This window comes from Falco punctatus (assembly GCF_963210335.1).
Source record: "Falco punctatus genome assembly, chromosome: Z".
NCBI classification, from domain to species: Eukaryota; Metazoa; Chordata; class Aves; order Falconiformes; family Falconidae; genus Falco; species Falco punctatus.
Window position 1 is genome coordinate 27,996,952 of NC_137586.1, and position 16,364 is coordinate 28,013,315.

Here is a 16,364-nt window from a genome sequence, read left to right on the forward strand (position 1 = left end):
TCAAATAGACAACACTTAACATGTAACTTTCACTTTTCTCTATCAACAACCATAAAATTGTGTTCCATAGTTCCAATGTCAAAACAGGCACACTTGACTCAAAATACTTCCAAATGCATATGTTCTGCTCACCCAAAATCAAAAGCAAACGAACACTAAAAAAGGAGCGAAAGATGTGACTGCAGTAAGTAGGAAAACTAATCATTCTACAGACCTAACAAAAACTGCGCAAAGGCAGGTCTCCAGACAGCAGGACCATGCTTTTTTCTATCTTAAAAACCCCTACCTTTTTAAGTCTTACCATTTAAGGAAATCTTATTAAAAAAGAACAAAAGAGCAACATTGAAACCAGATTTTTCTGCAGATTACAGTACAGCCCTACTGGTTTACATAGAGAAGATCATTATGTTCTGTTCCTTAAAATGATCTGTGATTAAACTGAGATTTCTGTGGAACCATGAAAACCAAAGGACAGAATCTACTAAAATGTTTTGTAGCTGCATGGTCACACAGCGAACTGCCAAAAATTTGGCATCAGTATTTTTATCTCTTGCAAAATGTGGCTTGCAGAACTTTTTTCACCACCGGCAGAGCAAACAGAATAGATTAGACAGACACCACTAGGTCACTGGCACTGTAACTAGGACAGCAGGGAAAATATTTTGAAAAATTAACATCATCCTGCCTTCCTGAAGTTGGGGGGGTAGGGGGAGCTACATTTCCTTGGAAGAAAAACTGGGGGTTAGATTTTCTTATTGGAAAAAAGAAAATTTTGCAGCTTTATAATTGGCCTTGTGAACATCCTCCTTCCAAAGCAGCTATGCAAAACAGGAAGGAATTATGTTTAAAAACACATGCCCAGCTAACACTGTCACATGCCGAACAGCAACAGCATTCTGCCGCGACCTAGACTCTCCCCCAAAATGTACAGCATTGCTGACTCTGAGGATGACAATGTCTGGCAATAATACATGTGCTTAATATTGAAAGGCAGGGGAAAAAAATCTTTTTTCTGTTGCTTTCCATTTTCTTTCATTCATTCACTCTCCCCAACTGGATATTTTATTTCTCTCTCAATCTTTCCAGTATGTTTTCTTTCAATGAAGGAGAAAAAAAAAAAAAGAAAAAAAAAAGAAATAAAAAGGTTTGGGTTTTTTCCTCTCTTGGAAATACAAGACGACAGCTCTTTAACAATTTTCAGGGGACACAGAGAGAGGGGCAAGAAGATTAGCAGGTGTGACTAGCACTGAACTTAGGAGTCCCATTCAACTCCCTATTCAGCCTGGTCTAGCATCCTGCTGTGCCTCACAGTTTCTTCTATTCCTTTAATTCTTTAATATGTCAAACCCCAAAAAACCATTGTCTTCTTGGCTTCTTACTGGCCCACCCCCACACTGGCACTCACAGTGTAGGATCCCAGGGGCTCTCCAGCAATCCTGGAAGGTGAGGAGCCTCTTGCACAAAAAAGACTGAACTACAATTCCCAAAATCAAACTACAAGACTCAAATGGTGCCCAAGGCAGCCAGGTCCCAAACCAAGGATGAAGAAGATAGGGAGCAAGGAGAGTTGTTGCCCTTTTATTATCCTATCAACTGTTGCAAGCACCCTTGCAAAGATACCCTCAAAACTTTGTTGGGTGTGGGGAAAGAGCCAAAACAGTCAATATGCTTGAAAGGGCAGCCTAGGAAAGAAAACTGGAGCCACCACTTCTTGAAAGGTCCCTTCCAACCCAACCAATCCCATGTTAAGACAAATGTTTGGTAAAGGTTTCTAAAAGCAAGAACCACATGGAAAAATAAGTGAGATGCAGAAGTGGGAGAATCTGTACCCATTCAAAGAGCGCTCACATTCTTGCTTTTAGGACTCCTCTTTGATTTACAAATCCAGCCTCCTAGTGAGTATCCAGACCCTGCTCATTTCTATTCATTCTTCTTCACTCAACCCCTGTTAGCTGTTTTCTCTCTTCCTCTCCCCCACTGACAACCATTTCCATTTCTCTCCTTATCCCCCACTGTGTGCCTTTCCTGCCAAAAACATCGCCATTTAACAACATTGCCAAGCAAACAATTTTTTAAAAAGCTGTTTAAAACAATCCAGGGTAATAAAACTACGATATTTATCAATATGGTTATATGAGTCGGGTTAGAACATACACTGATTTTTACATTCAAATAAACCAATAAAACCAGCTTAAGTCAACTTACAAACTTCTGGTTGTCACCAAACTCTTATTTCCATCCCTCCTCATCCTTCTCCACTACTACCTTTTATTGCACACTTGACAGCCCACTCTCTCCCCAGCCAATACATCAGCCCCACCAGATCTCACACATGGTGCCGACTGGAAGCCCTCCAGGCCCTGCTGAGGTCAATGGCAAAATCCCACCAGGTGTCTATGCTATGTGCTTTCAGCCAGCCTGAGTACACAACTGGGAGATGTGCAAGGAGAGCCCACAGTGCCGCCGGCAGCGACTCCATGCTCCACTCCTTACAGAGGGCAACCAAATAATTCAGTTACAGTGGGTGACTTCTAGAACAAGCAGAACCAATTTTGCTGCAGCTTCTCCACAAACAATTCAACTTCTTAAACATACTATAAGGTGATTGGAATGTAGCGAAGAGACAGAGGGTTGGTTCTTTTTCAAGTAAGGGATACAACAGGGAAATTTTCTTAGTTTAATATAAGCTGAGCCTGTGCTTACGACAAAAGGTATTTATATACATGTGTTTATGTACAGATATGTGTATATATCTACATATTTATATCCATATTTATAGTTTTACTTTATGTATACATAAGATGCCTAAGAAAATACATTTAAATCAAATTTCAAGGACCTAAATCTTGTTCCAAGTTGTATGCACATTCACCATTGTTTTTACCCAAAACCTCCTCTAAGAATCTGCACTTCACCACTCCTAACAGTATGAACCATGGCCAAAGTCATTTGCTTGTTCCCTGCAGAGGACTCGGGATCTGCTACTGCTGACCATCCAAGCAACAGAGAAGAGACTGAGCTGGTCTGAAGCCAGAGAGCCTGGCTCCTGTTCTAGTTGTCACAAGCAGCACTGTGCAAATGATACCTTAGAAGGAAATAGCATTTCAGGGGTAAGAAAGAGAAATATCAGCTCTAATTTCAGAGTAGAGAACTTCCACTGGGTCAGCTTTTAAGCTACCTTATGTTCCCTCCAGATGGTATAACTGGAGCAGAGACGGAAGCAGATGTGGCTTCAGATTAGCAAACTGCAATCACTCCCCAATGGTTCCACACCCTCCTACGCTGAGATACAGTCCAATACTTTGGTCCTGCTTGACAAAACAGATTTGATCATATGGGCACTCACAGCTCATGTACATGCAAAGCATTCTTTAGCAAAGCAAGAACTGCTATGCTGTCCTGTGCTCAAAAGCACTGAAGTCAGGGTAACTGTGGATACTAGTATTTTTGCTACTACTCCCAGGTCCCTTAAGCAGCTCCTGTATTCCTTGGATAGGAATGTGAGACAAACATGATTAAATGGCTGAAGTACAGGCACTTGGCGTAACAATGACTAGAAAAATAGACAAACGGATGATCGTTTTAATGAGACGTTATTAAAATAACCTGCCGGCTTCTAATCTTACAACTGCGTCTCTGAGTTTATGCCAGCTTGTTTCCCTCTAACATATACTGTCCCCATTCATGCACACATTTCCCCTCCCTTTATACACACACAGAGCGACTCTTCATTTTGCAGCCACCAAAGTTTGCATACGGGCTGTCTGAATGCCACCATCTGGGCTGCTCTTTCTGAGTTCAGCATTGGACCACAGGCATGTGATGCCAGCCTGGCAGCCTCTGCCTGGCACAGCAGCTCCCATTGGCACAGCTTAGTTACTGTCTTTTTCTGCTTTGCATGAGCCCATGTTTGCACATTGCTCTTGGAGCTTTTCCCAAACTTGAAAATGCTCACCTTTCCATCTGAGCTTCAGTCTCTAAATGTACTGTCCAGTGCAACTGGCTATATTCTCCTACCAGCCACACAACTTACCACTGTGGCACCTAAACATTTCTACATGTTTCATTTAATTTTCAGTCACAGAAATTATTCATTTCATCTTCACTCCATCAGAAATTATTTGCAAAACTGTTGTCCCTACAACAGTTAATATACTACTGAAAAATCCTAGGGTATCATGATACTGTTGGATACACCACCTATCTATACTACAGACACTTTGAAAGAGGTTCCCTCACTGACAGACATAAAACTGATCGATCTTGATCTTTTGCCAACCTAGGCTGCAACATCAGTGACCTTCACCTTTTTTAAAGAAACTGCTTTGTGTGTATTTGGCATCACAGTGTATAACAATAGCTTTTAGGAAGTCAAAATTATTAAATATTTCTTACCTATGCCAAACAAGACATGATCTTCATTTTCTTTAGAAGGAACCACAGAGTCTCGAAAAGGCTAGAAACAGAAAACTTGAGCTATATCTTTGAAGACAAATAACTGCATTTGAGCTTAGTTGCAAGTTATGCTATAGGCTTTCAGAATACAGTTCAAATTGCTATAAAGCAGCAGTCACTTCATTTTAGCCATTTTAATAAATGCCACAGATACAGCATGCCACCCCCAGACACTAAGATATGCACATGAACCCTATGGAGTGAAACTCTAAACTTGATCAAAGAAGAGACCAAACCATATCTCATTTTCCATGCAAACTCCAGTTTTCAGCTGCTTTTCTCTTACAAAGTTTAACTGTGCCCTGACTAGCCAATATACAGTGGTTTGGAGGAAAGAGCAACATGTTTCTAAGATGCCTCCTTGTCTAATGCCTATGTTCACACCCACCTGTTGAAACCGAAATAGGTCAGTTCATTCTTTATAGAATCAACTACAGCCTTTCTGCTAGATCAAAGCAAGAGACAGTGAATAGGGTACCAGAACCTTTTCCCTCCAAACAAGACTCGTGAGCTGCAACACTCTGCCCCAACATATATTCTCCACATAGACTCCAAAACGCATGCATACTGCAAAGATGTAATTCTGAGATGACAAAAATTAGAGCAACATGTGACTCCCAAACAAATGGTCGATTTTCTGCACAGCTGGCAATTACAAAAAATAGACCTAAAGACATCATCACTTTTATAATAACGACCAAACAAAAGTGGCAGTCCAACAACATTCCATTAAATTCAAATGTTACTAAAAAAAAATCAATAGTCATTGGCTATTGAGAAGATACCACCTTTACCAGATTTGCCAGATTTTACCAGATTTTGTTTCTCCCAACCTAAAGAATTATTTTCGCTTTCTACTGTGTTGAGCTAATAATCAAGCTCTTGCTTTAAAAGGTGATTAAAAAAAAACACTGGGACAAAGATTCCCTGGTTTTATAAACAGATACATATAAATCAAAAGCAGAATATAAGACTAGAGATCAAATACACCTGACTAACCATAATGGGACTTGGGACAAATATTTGTCCCAAAAAAAAAGCTGTTAGATACCTCCATGTAGAAGACAATGAGAAGTACCATATTTTTTTACATCGAGCGTTTTTCCCATTTAAGTCCAGTTAAGGACTCACAGTTGCCTACAAGGTCTATCTCAGGGACTAACTCCTCAGATGTAATGAAGCATGCCATCTCAAGGATGAAGCTTGTGCAAGACAGGTTGTGGTCCCCTCAGACTGGTAGCCAAACTGCAAGCTCCCTGAAGACACTAAGGTTCACCATAAACACAAGAGCTTTCTGGCCCAATAGCAGACCTTGCTTCTCCAACCCAGCTTTCTGGTCCATAACCACGTAACAGGTTTGTTCAAATAGTAATCATCTATATATGTAACTATTCCCACAGGATAGGAATGGGCAGCAAATGTTGTCTGTCAGGCATTAGTCACCTTAGTTATTTGTTAGGTCTGGGAGGTGCTCAGACAGCCAAGCAGAAGCTGCTTCTTTTCAGCCTAAACATAGCCTAGCTATTGGTATAAGGAGAAATCTGTACCTTTGTATCATCCTGGGACAATTCATCACATGCCAAGTTCACAGGACCTGTAAAAGCAAATATTTAATAATAAGCAAATGCAATTTGAGTCTGCTTTGGTTTCTGCTGCTGGTCTTTCTTCTTTTTTCCAACAGGAGGGGGGACACAAGGGAGCAGGCAAACAGACAGGCAAGCCAGAACAATGGACATTGGGCAGCCCATGCATATCCCCACAGCAGCCTTCCCATGGGCAGCGTGCAAGCTGGATGCATAAGTGCAATGTTATTGTCACAGTTATGTTCAGGCTAGGCAAGCACAGCAATTGTCAGCCAGCTGCTGATTAACCCCACACACTCAGAAAATCAACAGTTCCAGCACTGTGCCTCACAGCAACTCTGCAGAGTAGCTGGGCTCCACTTCTCTTCTGCAGGGGTTTCATGTATTTGCTGATGTCCTTCTGAAGACCTTGCATTTCCACCCCAAAAAGTAAAAAATAACTTAATTTCTGTCACAGTTTTTTTTTTTTTTTTTTCAATGGTTTCTTCGCAGAGCTGTGGGGAAGGACACAGCACATGCAAAGCAAGGACCTACTTCGCAAGTTTTGCGCAGACATCAACAAAGAGGAATAATCTGGCTACAGCAATGCAAATGAACACCAGCATCACCCAGGCTTGCAGGAACATTATTCTTTAGTAAAGATATTTTACATAATAATAATTATATAGCCAGAGCTATTCTGTAAATATGTTTCGTTTTATATTGAATCTTTCAACCCAAGGTTCACATCTTTTCTCAGATACACAAATACCCCTCCATTCTCCAGCCCCTGCAAATAAACTAAGTCTGAGTCAGCAGCCACTATAGAGTAGTTTGGGGGACTGCCTAGAGGAATGCATGGTTTGGGGACCTCTGTCCTTTCTTAGCATTGCACAAATTCTGTACTTAAGGGTTTTTTTAAAAAAAGAGCTATATCAATGTATCTTTGGAAAAACAATTCAAAGATTATCTGTATCACACAATCTCCAGCAACAATGGCTGCACATAACCTGCAGGTCACTGTGAGATGAAGTTCTGGGATGCAATTACGGGCCCACTGCAACCAGTATGCCTGTTATCCCTGACCTCAGCAGTGCCCCTAGACGCTGGCAGGAGTCAGGACTGGGTCTATGCTGATCTTGATTGTTAATTTTTAATGAATCTACCTTCTTTAATTAACCTTCTGCAGTAGTCACATATATACCTCCCCTTGCATTCAGAGTGCAATCACAGAGCACAAAGTCACTAGTGCCATCAAAGCATCCCAGGCTTTACCTTTCAGCTAGAAGGAACAGACTATTTCTTCTGTAACTGCAGAAACTTACTTTAATTGCCTCAGTGAGAAGATTTTTCACACTACTGCCATGCAGTTGGCATTATTATTATTCAGTCTCACAATTCTCAGAAATAAAAAGCTGTTCACTCTACACATAGCAAATGGCTTACCCTCCAGTTAGCAGTATTCAGTCAATTCATGGGCATTGGAATTTCAAGGTCAGAAAACAGAAAAAAAGCAGAAACTACTGAATTAGCCAAAATACCTTCTATTTCTTCATCCTTCTGCATCGTATTTGAATTTAATTAAGCTGCTATGGGAGGTTCACTTCTAAGCTACTAGCATCACCTTACATTGACTCACTGCTTTCATATGATTGCGTTTCACAAGAAGCAACATACTGCTATAGCAACCCCTACTCAGTAATAGCTCAGGGCTTCTCATAGCATTGTGTTTTAAAGGTCTGTTGATCTTGACTTTAGGCCCACCCAGAAGTCAGTGGTTACTACTTCTTGAAATGGCAGCAGTCTCAATATCTAAGGAAGATCCTTTCACTACATGAAAGCACCAAATTAATGTCCTAAGCTTAGAGTCACTTTATAAAGGAGTTCACTGAATGCAACTGAGAATTTAGTAAAAAGTACTCTGTCAATCATTTTGTGTCATTTCTGCTTGTAGCAGCAACAATGTTAACTCAATCTTGAAAAAAGATCTCTTAAGTCTTCTGAATGCTGGCAAATGAAAAGTGTAAGACAGGCTACTAGTCACCAGTAATGATCATCCGTGATCTTTCATTGTCTGGATGAGGTGGTGCTTAGCAAAAGAGGCAAATTAAAAAAAGAAAAAAAAAAAAAGGAAAAAAAAAAGGCTTGTTTACAGAGATGTGGTAACCAATGACAATAAAAAGACCCAAGAAGATTAAAAAACTTTGCTGCCCATCAGCTTACAAACAACAGGCCCCTCATGCCTACAAGCAGAGACCAGACATTTTAATGTGCGAACATGATTACTACCCATTTGTTTGTATAGGCTCTGGATACTACCAAAATTTGGCATATTTTTCTTGCTGTTGAACTGAAATGAGGGTTTGTGTTGTTTTTTTAAAAAAAAAAGAAAAAAAAAAAAGAGTACAAAATAGCTCTGATGCATAAAGGCACAAAAGCATACAGCTTCCATTGAAAGCACAAATAGGTAGGTGTGCCTATGCCAATATCCATGCCAAATATCTTTTGCATAAAGAAAGGAAAAGGCACTTTACAACCAGAATAAAAAATGGGGCTAGACATCCTGAACTGGTGGTTCTCTATTTGGCCAATCGTATCTACTGATGCTCATTATCCAAGCAGATAATGCCAAGTCAGCCTGAATTAAAACTGCTTTTAGTGAAAAATAATCATCACCTAGTAATCATCAACTGTAAGTTGTATTGCCCAAGCTACTGCCGCATATAGTGCTACCAATTCAGGCCATTCACTTTCTGTACCCAAGAGGCAGCATAAAGACCACACTGGTCGGAGTACAGTACTTACATGAATACCCAGAGTCAATGCGTTTGCACACTGCGTCATTATTCACAAACTTGGTATGGTAAATTGCTGCTTACACTTACAGTAACAGATACATAGTTTGCAACTGCTACCAACTGCTTATCATTTCCCTGCAAATTTACCTTCTAACAGCAGAACACTTGTTGCCTGAATGGTGCTGGATAAGTTGAGCATAAAACTCCTTTTCCAGGACTAAGTGAAGCAGCCTACATGTTTAAACCCAAGCTACATGATAATTGTGTCCCCATTTTATCCATTCACTTGAAGTTACCAGCTGATATCACCTGGAACTGCAGTCCCATTACTCTCCCTCAGTCTAGTCCTGACCCTGTCAGCAGTTTATGCAGGTGTTTGCATTTCTGCAGCTCTCACTAAGGCTACCTCCAGGACAGCTGCTGACCAAGACTGAGCCTCTTGCAGAAGTCACAGTTTTCATCTTGTTGCTTCATCCAAATATACAGTGCCAGCCACATAAGCAAATGGCCAACTGATGAATACTTAATTCCTTACAATCATATATAAACACCTGAAGTGTCATACTTCTGATATTGAAGAATGATCTTTTTTTGTGATTTTCCATTCAGCCCTGAGAGATGCTCGCTTCATGGTACACAGGGATATATTCTGCTAATGAAAGAGAGTTCTCATGAGCAAGCACAGTCCCTCAATCCTTACAGAGGTAAACTGCTCACCAAAATATTCAGTGTCTAACTGAAATATATGGGAATTTTGCCGTATTAAGAAGTCTGAGCTAGATCCCAAAACTATTAAGACAAAATGTTGCTCTACTGCTATCATTACTAACTTCAGCTATTTGGCTTCAAGGAAATTTGCAGTCTGGAGCGTTCATTCAGTTAAACAGTGCCATCTCCTGGAACATCCTGACATTTTTCTGGGTATTACTGTAAAATCAGTTAAGGCTTTTCCAGTCACTATAAATGTCGCAATATTTTGTGAACAATTTCAATCTGACATCAGAAAACTAATGCTCTGTAGGAAATATCACAATTTACACAACTCTCACACTGTATGATTTGTGTTCCACTGTTGTCTACTTAGAACTCTCTGTCATATGAAACATGATTTTTCTGAATAAATAGTGTATGAATCTGTGCCAACTTTCTAAAGCTTTTAAAGACTGCAACATTATGGAATAAAAAAACTGTACCTTCTACAGAGCTTGTTGGACTGCAGGGCATTTTTGGACTTTCCACTGTCTCAACTTCATTTGAATTAATACTCTATAAAAAAAAAAATCAAAATGACAGTAACTGTATTTGATGTCCATGACATTTATCTGAAAACTCAAAGCCAATGTCAAAGACTAGCAAACAAGTATGTTACAAGCAATATTAAAATGTTTGATAGAGATTCCAGAGAGTATTTAATCAGTTACCCTCCAGAAGAAACCAATAGCAATTCCTCAAGAGGGAAATGGATAAAGTATTTTCAACTAGAGAGAAATTACCTCCTGCTTAAAATACACAAGGGATCTAAAGGATGAGATTTAACATTTGTACTTCATTGTTTATAACCTCCTTTTCTATGAGAAAAGCAGCACAGCAGCTTTGCACAACAGCTCTATTCAGAACCATTCTAGTTAACCTTGAAAGCATCCCTATAAAGCAAGCAGTTTTGATGGATAGGCAATACAAAGAGGCTAAACCAGGACTAAACACTGACTACATGGTAAACCCTGCCTGGAAAGCAGGAGCCGCTCCCTCCCCACATCCATAGCCCCTGGCTGCACTGGCCCCTTGCTCAGATACACACACTGACTGTATCACTCCTGCTCAAAAGGAAGAGGGTGCTAAGATTCAGTCCCTTATTTTAGTAACTTTCAAAGATTATAAAGCAAAGAGTGTAGGACAGAATGTCTCCTTTTGCGTAGTTTCATCTACAACTCTGCTTGCTTCCAGTCTTTCCCTCTAGTTAAGATTGCCTGTGTATTTGTCATGTACAAGAGCAGCAGAGAGGAAGCGTGGCAACCTGAATAGAAAAGAAAAAGTCAAGGATTATTCTGGCTGAATATGTCAGCCAAACTGATTTCAAAGCCATGCAGCTGCAAAGCTAGCTATATCCCCCACCCCACTTCAACAGGACTAGTTGCATTTTTTTCTGCTCATCTGTTGGTGTGTGAGACAACTACTCCTACACCTACCAGGCAGAACTAAGTCAGCTCCTCCCTGGGAAATTACTAAATCTGTCCACCACCAGACACCAAAATTACTTAAATTACCATAAATTATCTTAATAATTTTGGATTATTATCCTGGCTTGGCCTTTGGTTTTTTTTCTTATTCTCCTGACACCATTTCATATGTGTCCATTAGTCCACAGATTTCTTTTTCTCTTGTAGAGGACCTCTCACCTGCACTGGCTGTGCTGCTTCCAGCAACTGAGACAGCCAAACAGACCACCTCCACACGCTGCTCAGGGTTCTGCTGGAGGTGGTACAATGAACCACACAGCCTCACTGACAGATGCTGCTACCACCACACATTTTCTGCCCCAAGGAGGTTGCACAGTGCTCAAGGTTCCACACTCTTCCTCATCACCTTCAGAAATCTCTCTTCTGTATTGTCCAGGACAGCCACAAAACCTGTGAGTTTACACTATCTGAACTGCAGAGCTCCTGAAGGTTTCCACTAAAGGCACGGCTCCCTTACGGGTAACTCTAGCCTGAGTTTAACGACAGCTTGTTTAACTTTTCCATTACTCTTTTAGACTTGTAAGGAATAGTCAAGGAACTAAAAGAACCCACAGACCAGGGACTGAAGAACATACTTGAGAAATACTATGACTTTCATGCATGAATAAATGCAAAAATAGTTTATGCTGCTCCCTAAGTCATCCATTTCACATGCACAAATCCAACGCTGCATGCCACCATAATAGTGACAAGCTCCTTCTCCTTAGTCCATGCCTTTCTGACCCAAGCCTAAAATATCAATGTGGTGCAGTCTCAAGATACAATAAACTAGACATACAGTCTTAGTCTGCTGTAAATGAGCTGAATACTCCAGTACAGCAATAAATTCTAACTCTACTTTCAAAAGACTATGTATCATGAAATTTCTAATGCCCACCTTATGCTTTGGACCCAACTGAGGGCTGCAAGTCGTTGTTTGCAACAGAAAAAATCAGTTTCACCTTACCTTTGGGGCACAATACATAGTCTAAACATGACAGTTTGCTTATCCCCCCACATATGCTTCAGGATGGTAACTAAAGTTAACTAAACAATGTGATCTTCCCAATCATTCTGGCTTATTTCTGCTTTATTAAAAGCAGTGCAACACTGAAGCTGGGTGGGGGGTGGGGGGGGAATAGAGTCCCCACAACGGACAATCTAGACTGTTGCAACCGGGCTAATGAGCAAAATGGAAATGCACAAGTGAAAGGTAGTAGGCTTTTTCCTGCAAATACGAAGTGCAGAATTTTGCAGCCTTTAAGAGTCTTTGTCTCCAACAGGCATGCAAGCATCTAACATACCACACCTTTTTTTTCTATTTCAAGGACTGAAAGAACAACATGGGTTTGATGAGTGCAAGAAAAAGCCTGCATTCTTCATTAGTCTTGGTTTTGCTATTGGGTTTACTATTGTTTCCATGGAGAAGCCACACACAAATCACAGGTAGTCTGAAAGCTACAAATGCAGAATTAACTTCTTTGTATCAGAGCAAATCAAAATCTTGCCAGTGTAGTTACATGAGATTATACATAAAGACTACACAATACATCACACCTTAAGTTTGTGGTTTAAACATAACATGTGAATCACATTCTAAATCAAAGAAAAAAAAACCAAAATACCAAACACACAGAATGCAGTAAAGATAACTCAAGGAAAAAGAGTGCACAAATAAGGAAACCTTAACTTAAGCATGGAAAATAAAAGCTGAATTTTAAGACAAGAAAAAGAAAAAAATCCTATTTTTAGTATATTTTTAGTTCAGTAGTTTTATATAGCCATGCAGTCTCAGAAACGTAAGTGGGCACCTGCACTGCTGTTAAAAAACTTGTGCTTTCAAGTGTTCTCCTTACTTTACTGAAACAGAGATGTCCTGAAGAATCAGTGCTCCTGATACCTTAAGTAAAATAAAGCCCACTACACCATAAGTAAACTCAACAGCAAAAGTCTGTACTCTGTATTTCTGCTGTAAGTAACGGACTGGGGGTTGGCTCTTGGTAAACGTTCCCAGGCATTACAGTGCTAGACAAAAGAACGGAGCTAAATTAAATATCTCAAAGTACCAATGTGAATACAATAGCAATGCAATTAAAGACTCAGAGATTTCAAGGGAGTATTCACTGTAGAATCCACAATGATTCAAACACAACTTGGGAGGCAAAGGAGGCTTTGATAAAGTTCTCAACATTTCTGGTCCTCCAGCTTCACATGTACAATGTGCTACACTTACACAAAGTAGAAGCCCACAACAGTTATCCCGCAATTACAACGGCCTTTAGTGACACAGGCAGCTTAAACTAAAAGACTGTTCAAGAGAAATAAATCCAGTCTGAAGAGTGTATACCCGGAAATTATTGAAGAAAATCTGTGATAATGCCCTGAGGTAGATAGGTACCTACCTGGTAAAGAAGAGGTCTGTCCCAGAAGTATTTTCTGAAGAGCTTAATGTCAGACTCCAGCAAGTGCTGTGCTGTGTGGCTAAATGTCAGCGTCAGAGCTCCTGATGAATGAACAAACTGTACGCGAGTACCCTCGCTGATCTCCACTCTTGAAATGTCAAGTGACTGCTGGCCCTGGAAACTGGAATGACACACTCTTTAAACCAAAGCAAACGCTCCACACACAGGTAGAACAAAAGCACAGCCACAGTGAGCTGCTCGCCTTCAGCACAGCCCGTTGGGTTCCCAATGCACCCACTGCAAAAAACAGCCAGAAAATCTGAAACATCCACCGAAAACACAGCTGGGCAAACAAATACTTAACCAATGACCCCATTCAGGCCTAAGAACTACTTCTAGCCATCGTTGGAGAAAAAACAATGTCAGCTCTAGATGATTACTCACTAGTAAAATAAGCCAGAAGCAGCAAGCTGTGACAATACCTATTTCTCCTTATTGCTGTAAATTAGCAATAGTACCTTTTCCTGTTAATGTTGCCATATATAGCAGTAGGACACGACTGGCAGCTTGCAGGTTTGTTATCCCACGACAGTGAAAAACAGAAAATCTCAAGGGAATACACCATTGTTTGGACGTTACAAACAAATGAGACCTTCATAACATAGTGTACTGTACCAGTGTTCTAAGGTGATGTGTTTTTTTCAAACTGAAGTACGGATAAGCGTCACATAAACTATATGTTCTGTGTAGCCAGAACCAAAAGAGCCACATCCTGAAATAAAAATGCAACCCAGTTCTCATGTGTTTCTATTTGCAAAGAAAAGCCAACAGTGTGAAGGGGTGTCTGATGCTGAATGCTTGGTACCCCAAGACACACACACACACACCATGCAGCTCCTCATGTCCCTACAGAGGAAACTCCAGATAGCTGAAACGTGCCAGAAAGCACTTGTCCTCTAAGTCATTTGTCACTGTGGCACTCTCCAGCAAAATAAGAGTCATAGCTGCAGCACTGGCTTTGCTGCTGACTCTCCTTTATCCATTCAGACCTAAGCTTTACAGAGGTTACGAAGACCACTGAGATTATGTGAAAGTCAGATCCTATGGTTCTGTTTACATCTGAATACTTCTCTATAGGTATTTACTTGCTTATGATGTGTCAGGATTCAGCTGCAATAGTGCTGGGTGAGGTACCTGATGGTGCAGCTGGTCCTCCATCACTGAAGAGACTGTTAATTGACTTGCAAATGTAATGAAGGATGCAAATCATAAACTTCTTTAATCGCAAATAAAAGTTTACCACTTATAATGGCAAAAAGCAACAGACACCAACACAAAACAGGCAGCTCTTGAGAAAGACAACAGTACTCCCCATAGTCCTTAACTGATAGGAATTTTTCACAGGAAACAGCAAACAGTTATACTCACTTTGTGAAGACCTCAACAAGTTTGGAGTGTCCATTTTGTAAAGCCAAATCTAATGGTGTTGCTCCATCCTCATTAGGTAATGCTAATGCTGATGACCCTCCAGGCTGGGCTGCTAAGAACTGGGAAAGCTTAACCAAGCCCAATTTCATCACAAGGTGGAGAAGAGTTTCTTTACATTTAGGCTCTGAAAAAACACAGCAAACAAAATTGTCAGTAACAATAACCAGCATTTTATTTGCTAGGAACCATCAAAAGAAACTTGCTACCAGCTGCAGAAATACCACATCTCAGGTTCAGACCTGAAAAAGTACTTTGGAAGAATCTGTCTTTTGTTAAAATCAACAGAGTTAGATACTTAATTGCATCTGTGGAGCTAACCTAGGAAATCCAAATACCATCTAATTTCAGCAGTCAAAGAAAACAGTTTGAATTAGATAATCTTTGTATTTCTCTCTTTCTTTTCTTTTGTAGCGTTCAGCACAAGAGATGCCCAATATACTGCAGAAGACATTGCAGAGGCAATTTTCCAGCTGCTTTGCATTGCCTCAGCAACACAAAATATCCCTCAGCATGGCTAAGTACCTAAAGGCAGGGGAGGGAAGAAAAGAAAAAAAAAGAAAAAAAACGGGTGTGCTTTTTCAAGGCAGGCTGTTTTATAAGCATAGTGAGAGATCCTCAGAGGCACAGCAAGCTAGCCGTAAGCTAAAAAACATGTGGGTAAAATATACAGGATAATTTTTGTGTCTCTTTTCAGAAAGGTGACCTCACCTGCTGATGCTTCCTCTCCACTTTTTAGAACATAATCATCAAGCTCGACAGTATGAAGCTTAAAATAAAAGAGTACACAATGATGACTTAGTCACTAGATGCTGATTCTCCACTCAAGCCCTTCCCTGGCCTTTATTCAAAGAAGGGTTTATCTGTCTACATACACTCTCAAACACAAAGCCTCCGCAATTTAAAGGCAATAAATAAAATTAAGCTCAAGTGCCACTCAACCTGTTCCTTAAAATGTTTTTTCGCTATGAAGTTAAATATAAGGGTACTTTCACAAGGGCCAAGTATTTAAGGGCAGTTACTCTACAGTTCTCTGAGTAACCAGCAGAGATCTAATAGGCTTCCACTGATTTACAAAATTCCATTGAAAGTTATCATCCTGATTCAATGGACTTTTTCTTCCCTGTTACCCAACCAGTTCAGTACACGTTACTGAAAATTATACACTTCAGTGGCAAAGGAAAGGTGAACTTCCTGAAGCGTATGTAGGTACAAGCACACATTTGTGTAAATAATACAGTTAAAACCAACAGCAAATTGCTGTCAGATTTCTCCTCTGTATCAATATTTACAAGACAAAACTCTCTGATGGAAAGTAATCCCCCAGCAGAGAGAACAGTCATGTAGCCAAAAAGCTAATAAACACATTTTTCAGAAACTCACACGCGTTGAGCAAAGGTATCATGTAGTTATATGCAAATGCAGTGGCTCATGGCTGACTCCTAT

General features: G+C 40.2%; 1 protein-coding gene across 8 annotated transcripts in view; it reads right to left on the reverse strand.

Moving 5' to 3' along the window:
* The window catches only part of ARHGEF28 (Rho guanine nucleotide exchange factor 28), a 196,749-nt gene that overhangs the window by 139,214 nt on the left and 41,171 nt on the right, over positions 1-16,364 (reverse strand). For all 8 annotated transcript variants that reach the window (XM_080372217.1, XM_080372219.1, XM_080372223.1 and 5 more), the window contains 5 exons: positions 14,862-15,045; positions 13,434-13,614; positions 10,009-10,081; positions 6,003-6,049; positions 4,396-4,456 (listed from right to left, as the gene is read on the reverse strand). In XM_080372217.1, coding sequence (XP_080228343.1) covers positions 4,396-4,456; positions 6,003-6,049; positions 10,009-10,081; positions 13,434-13,614; positions 14,862-15,045 — 546 coding nt within the window. The remainder of the gene's footprint in view (positions 1-4,395; positions 4,457-6,002; positions 6,050-10,008; positions 10,082-13,433; positions 13,615-14,861; positions 15,046-16,364) is intronic.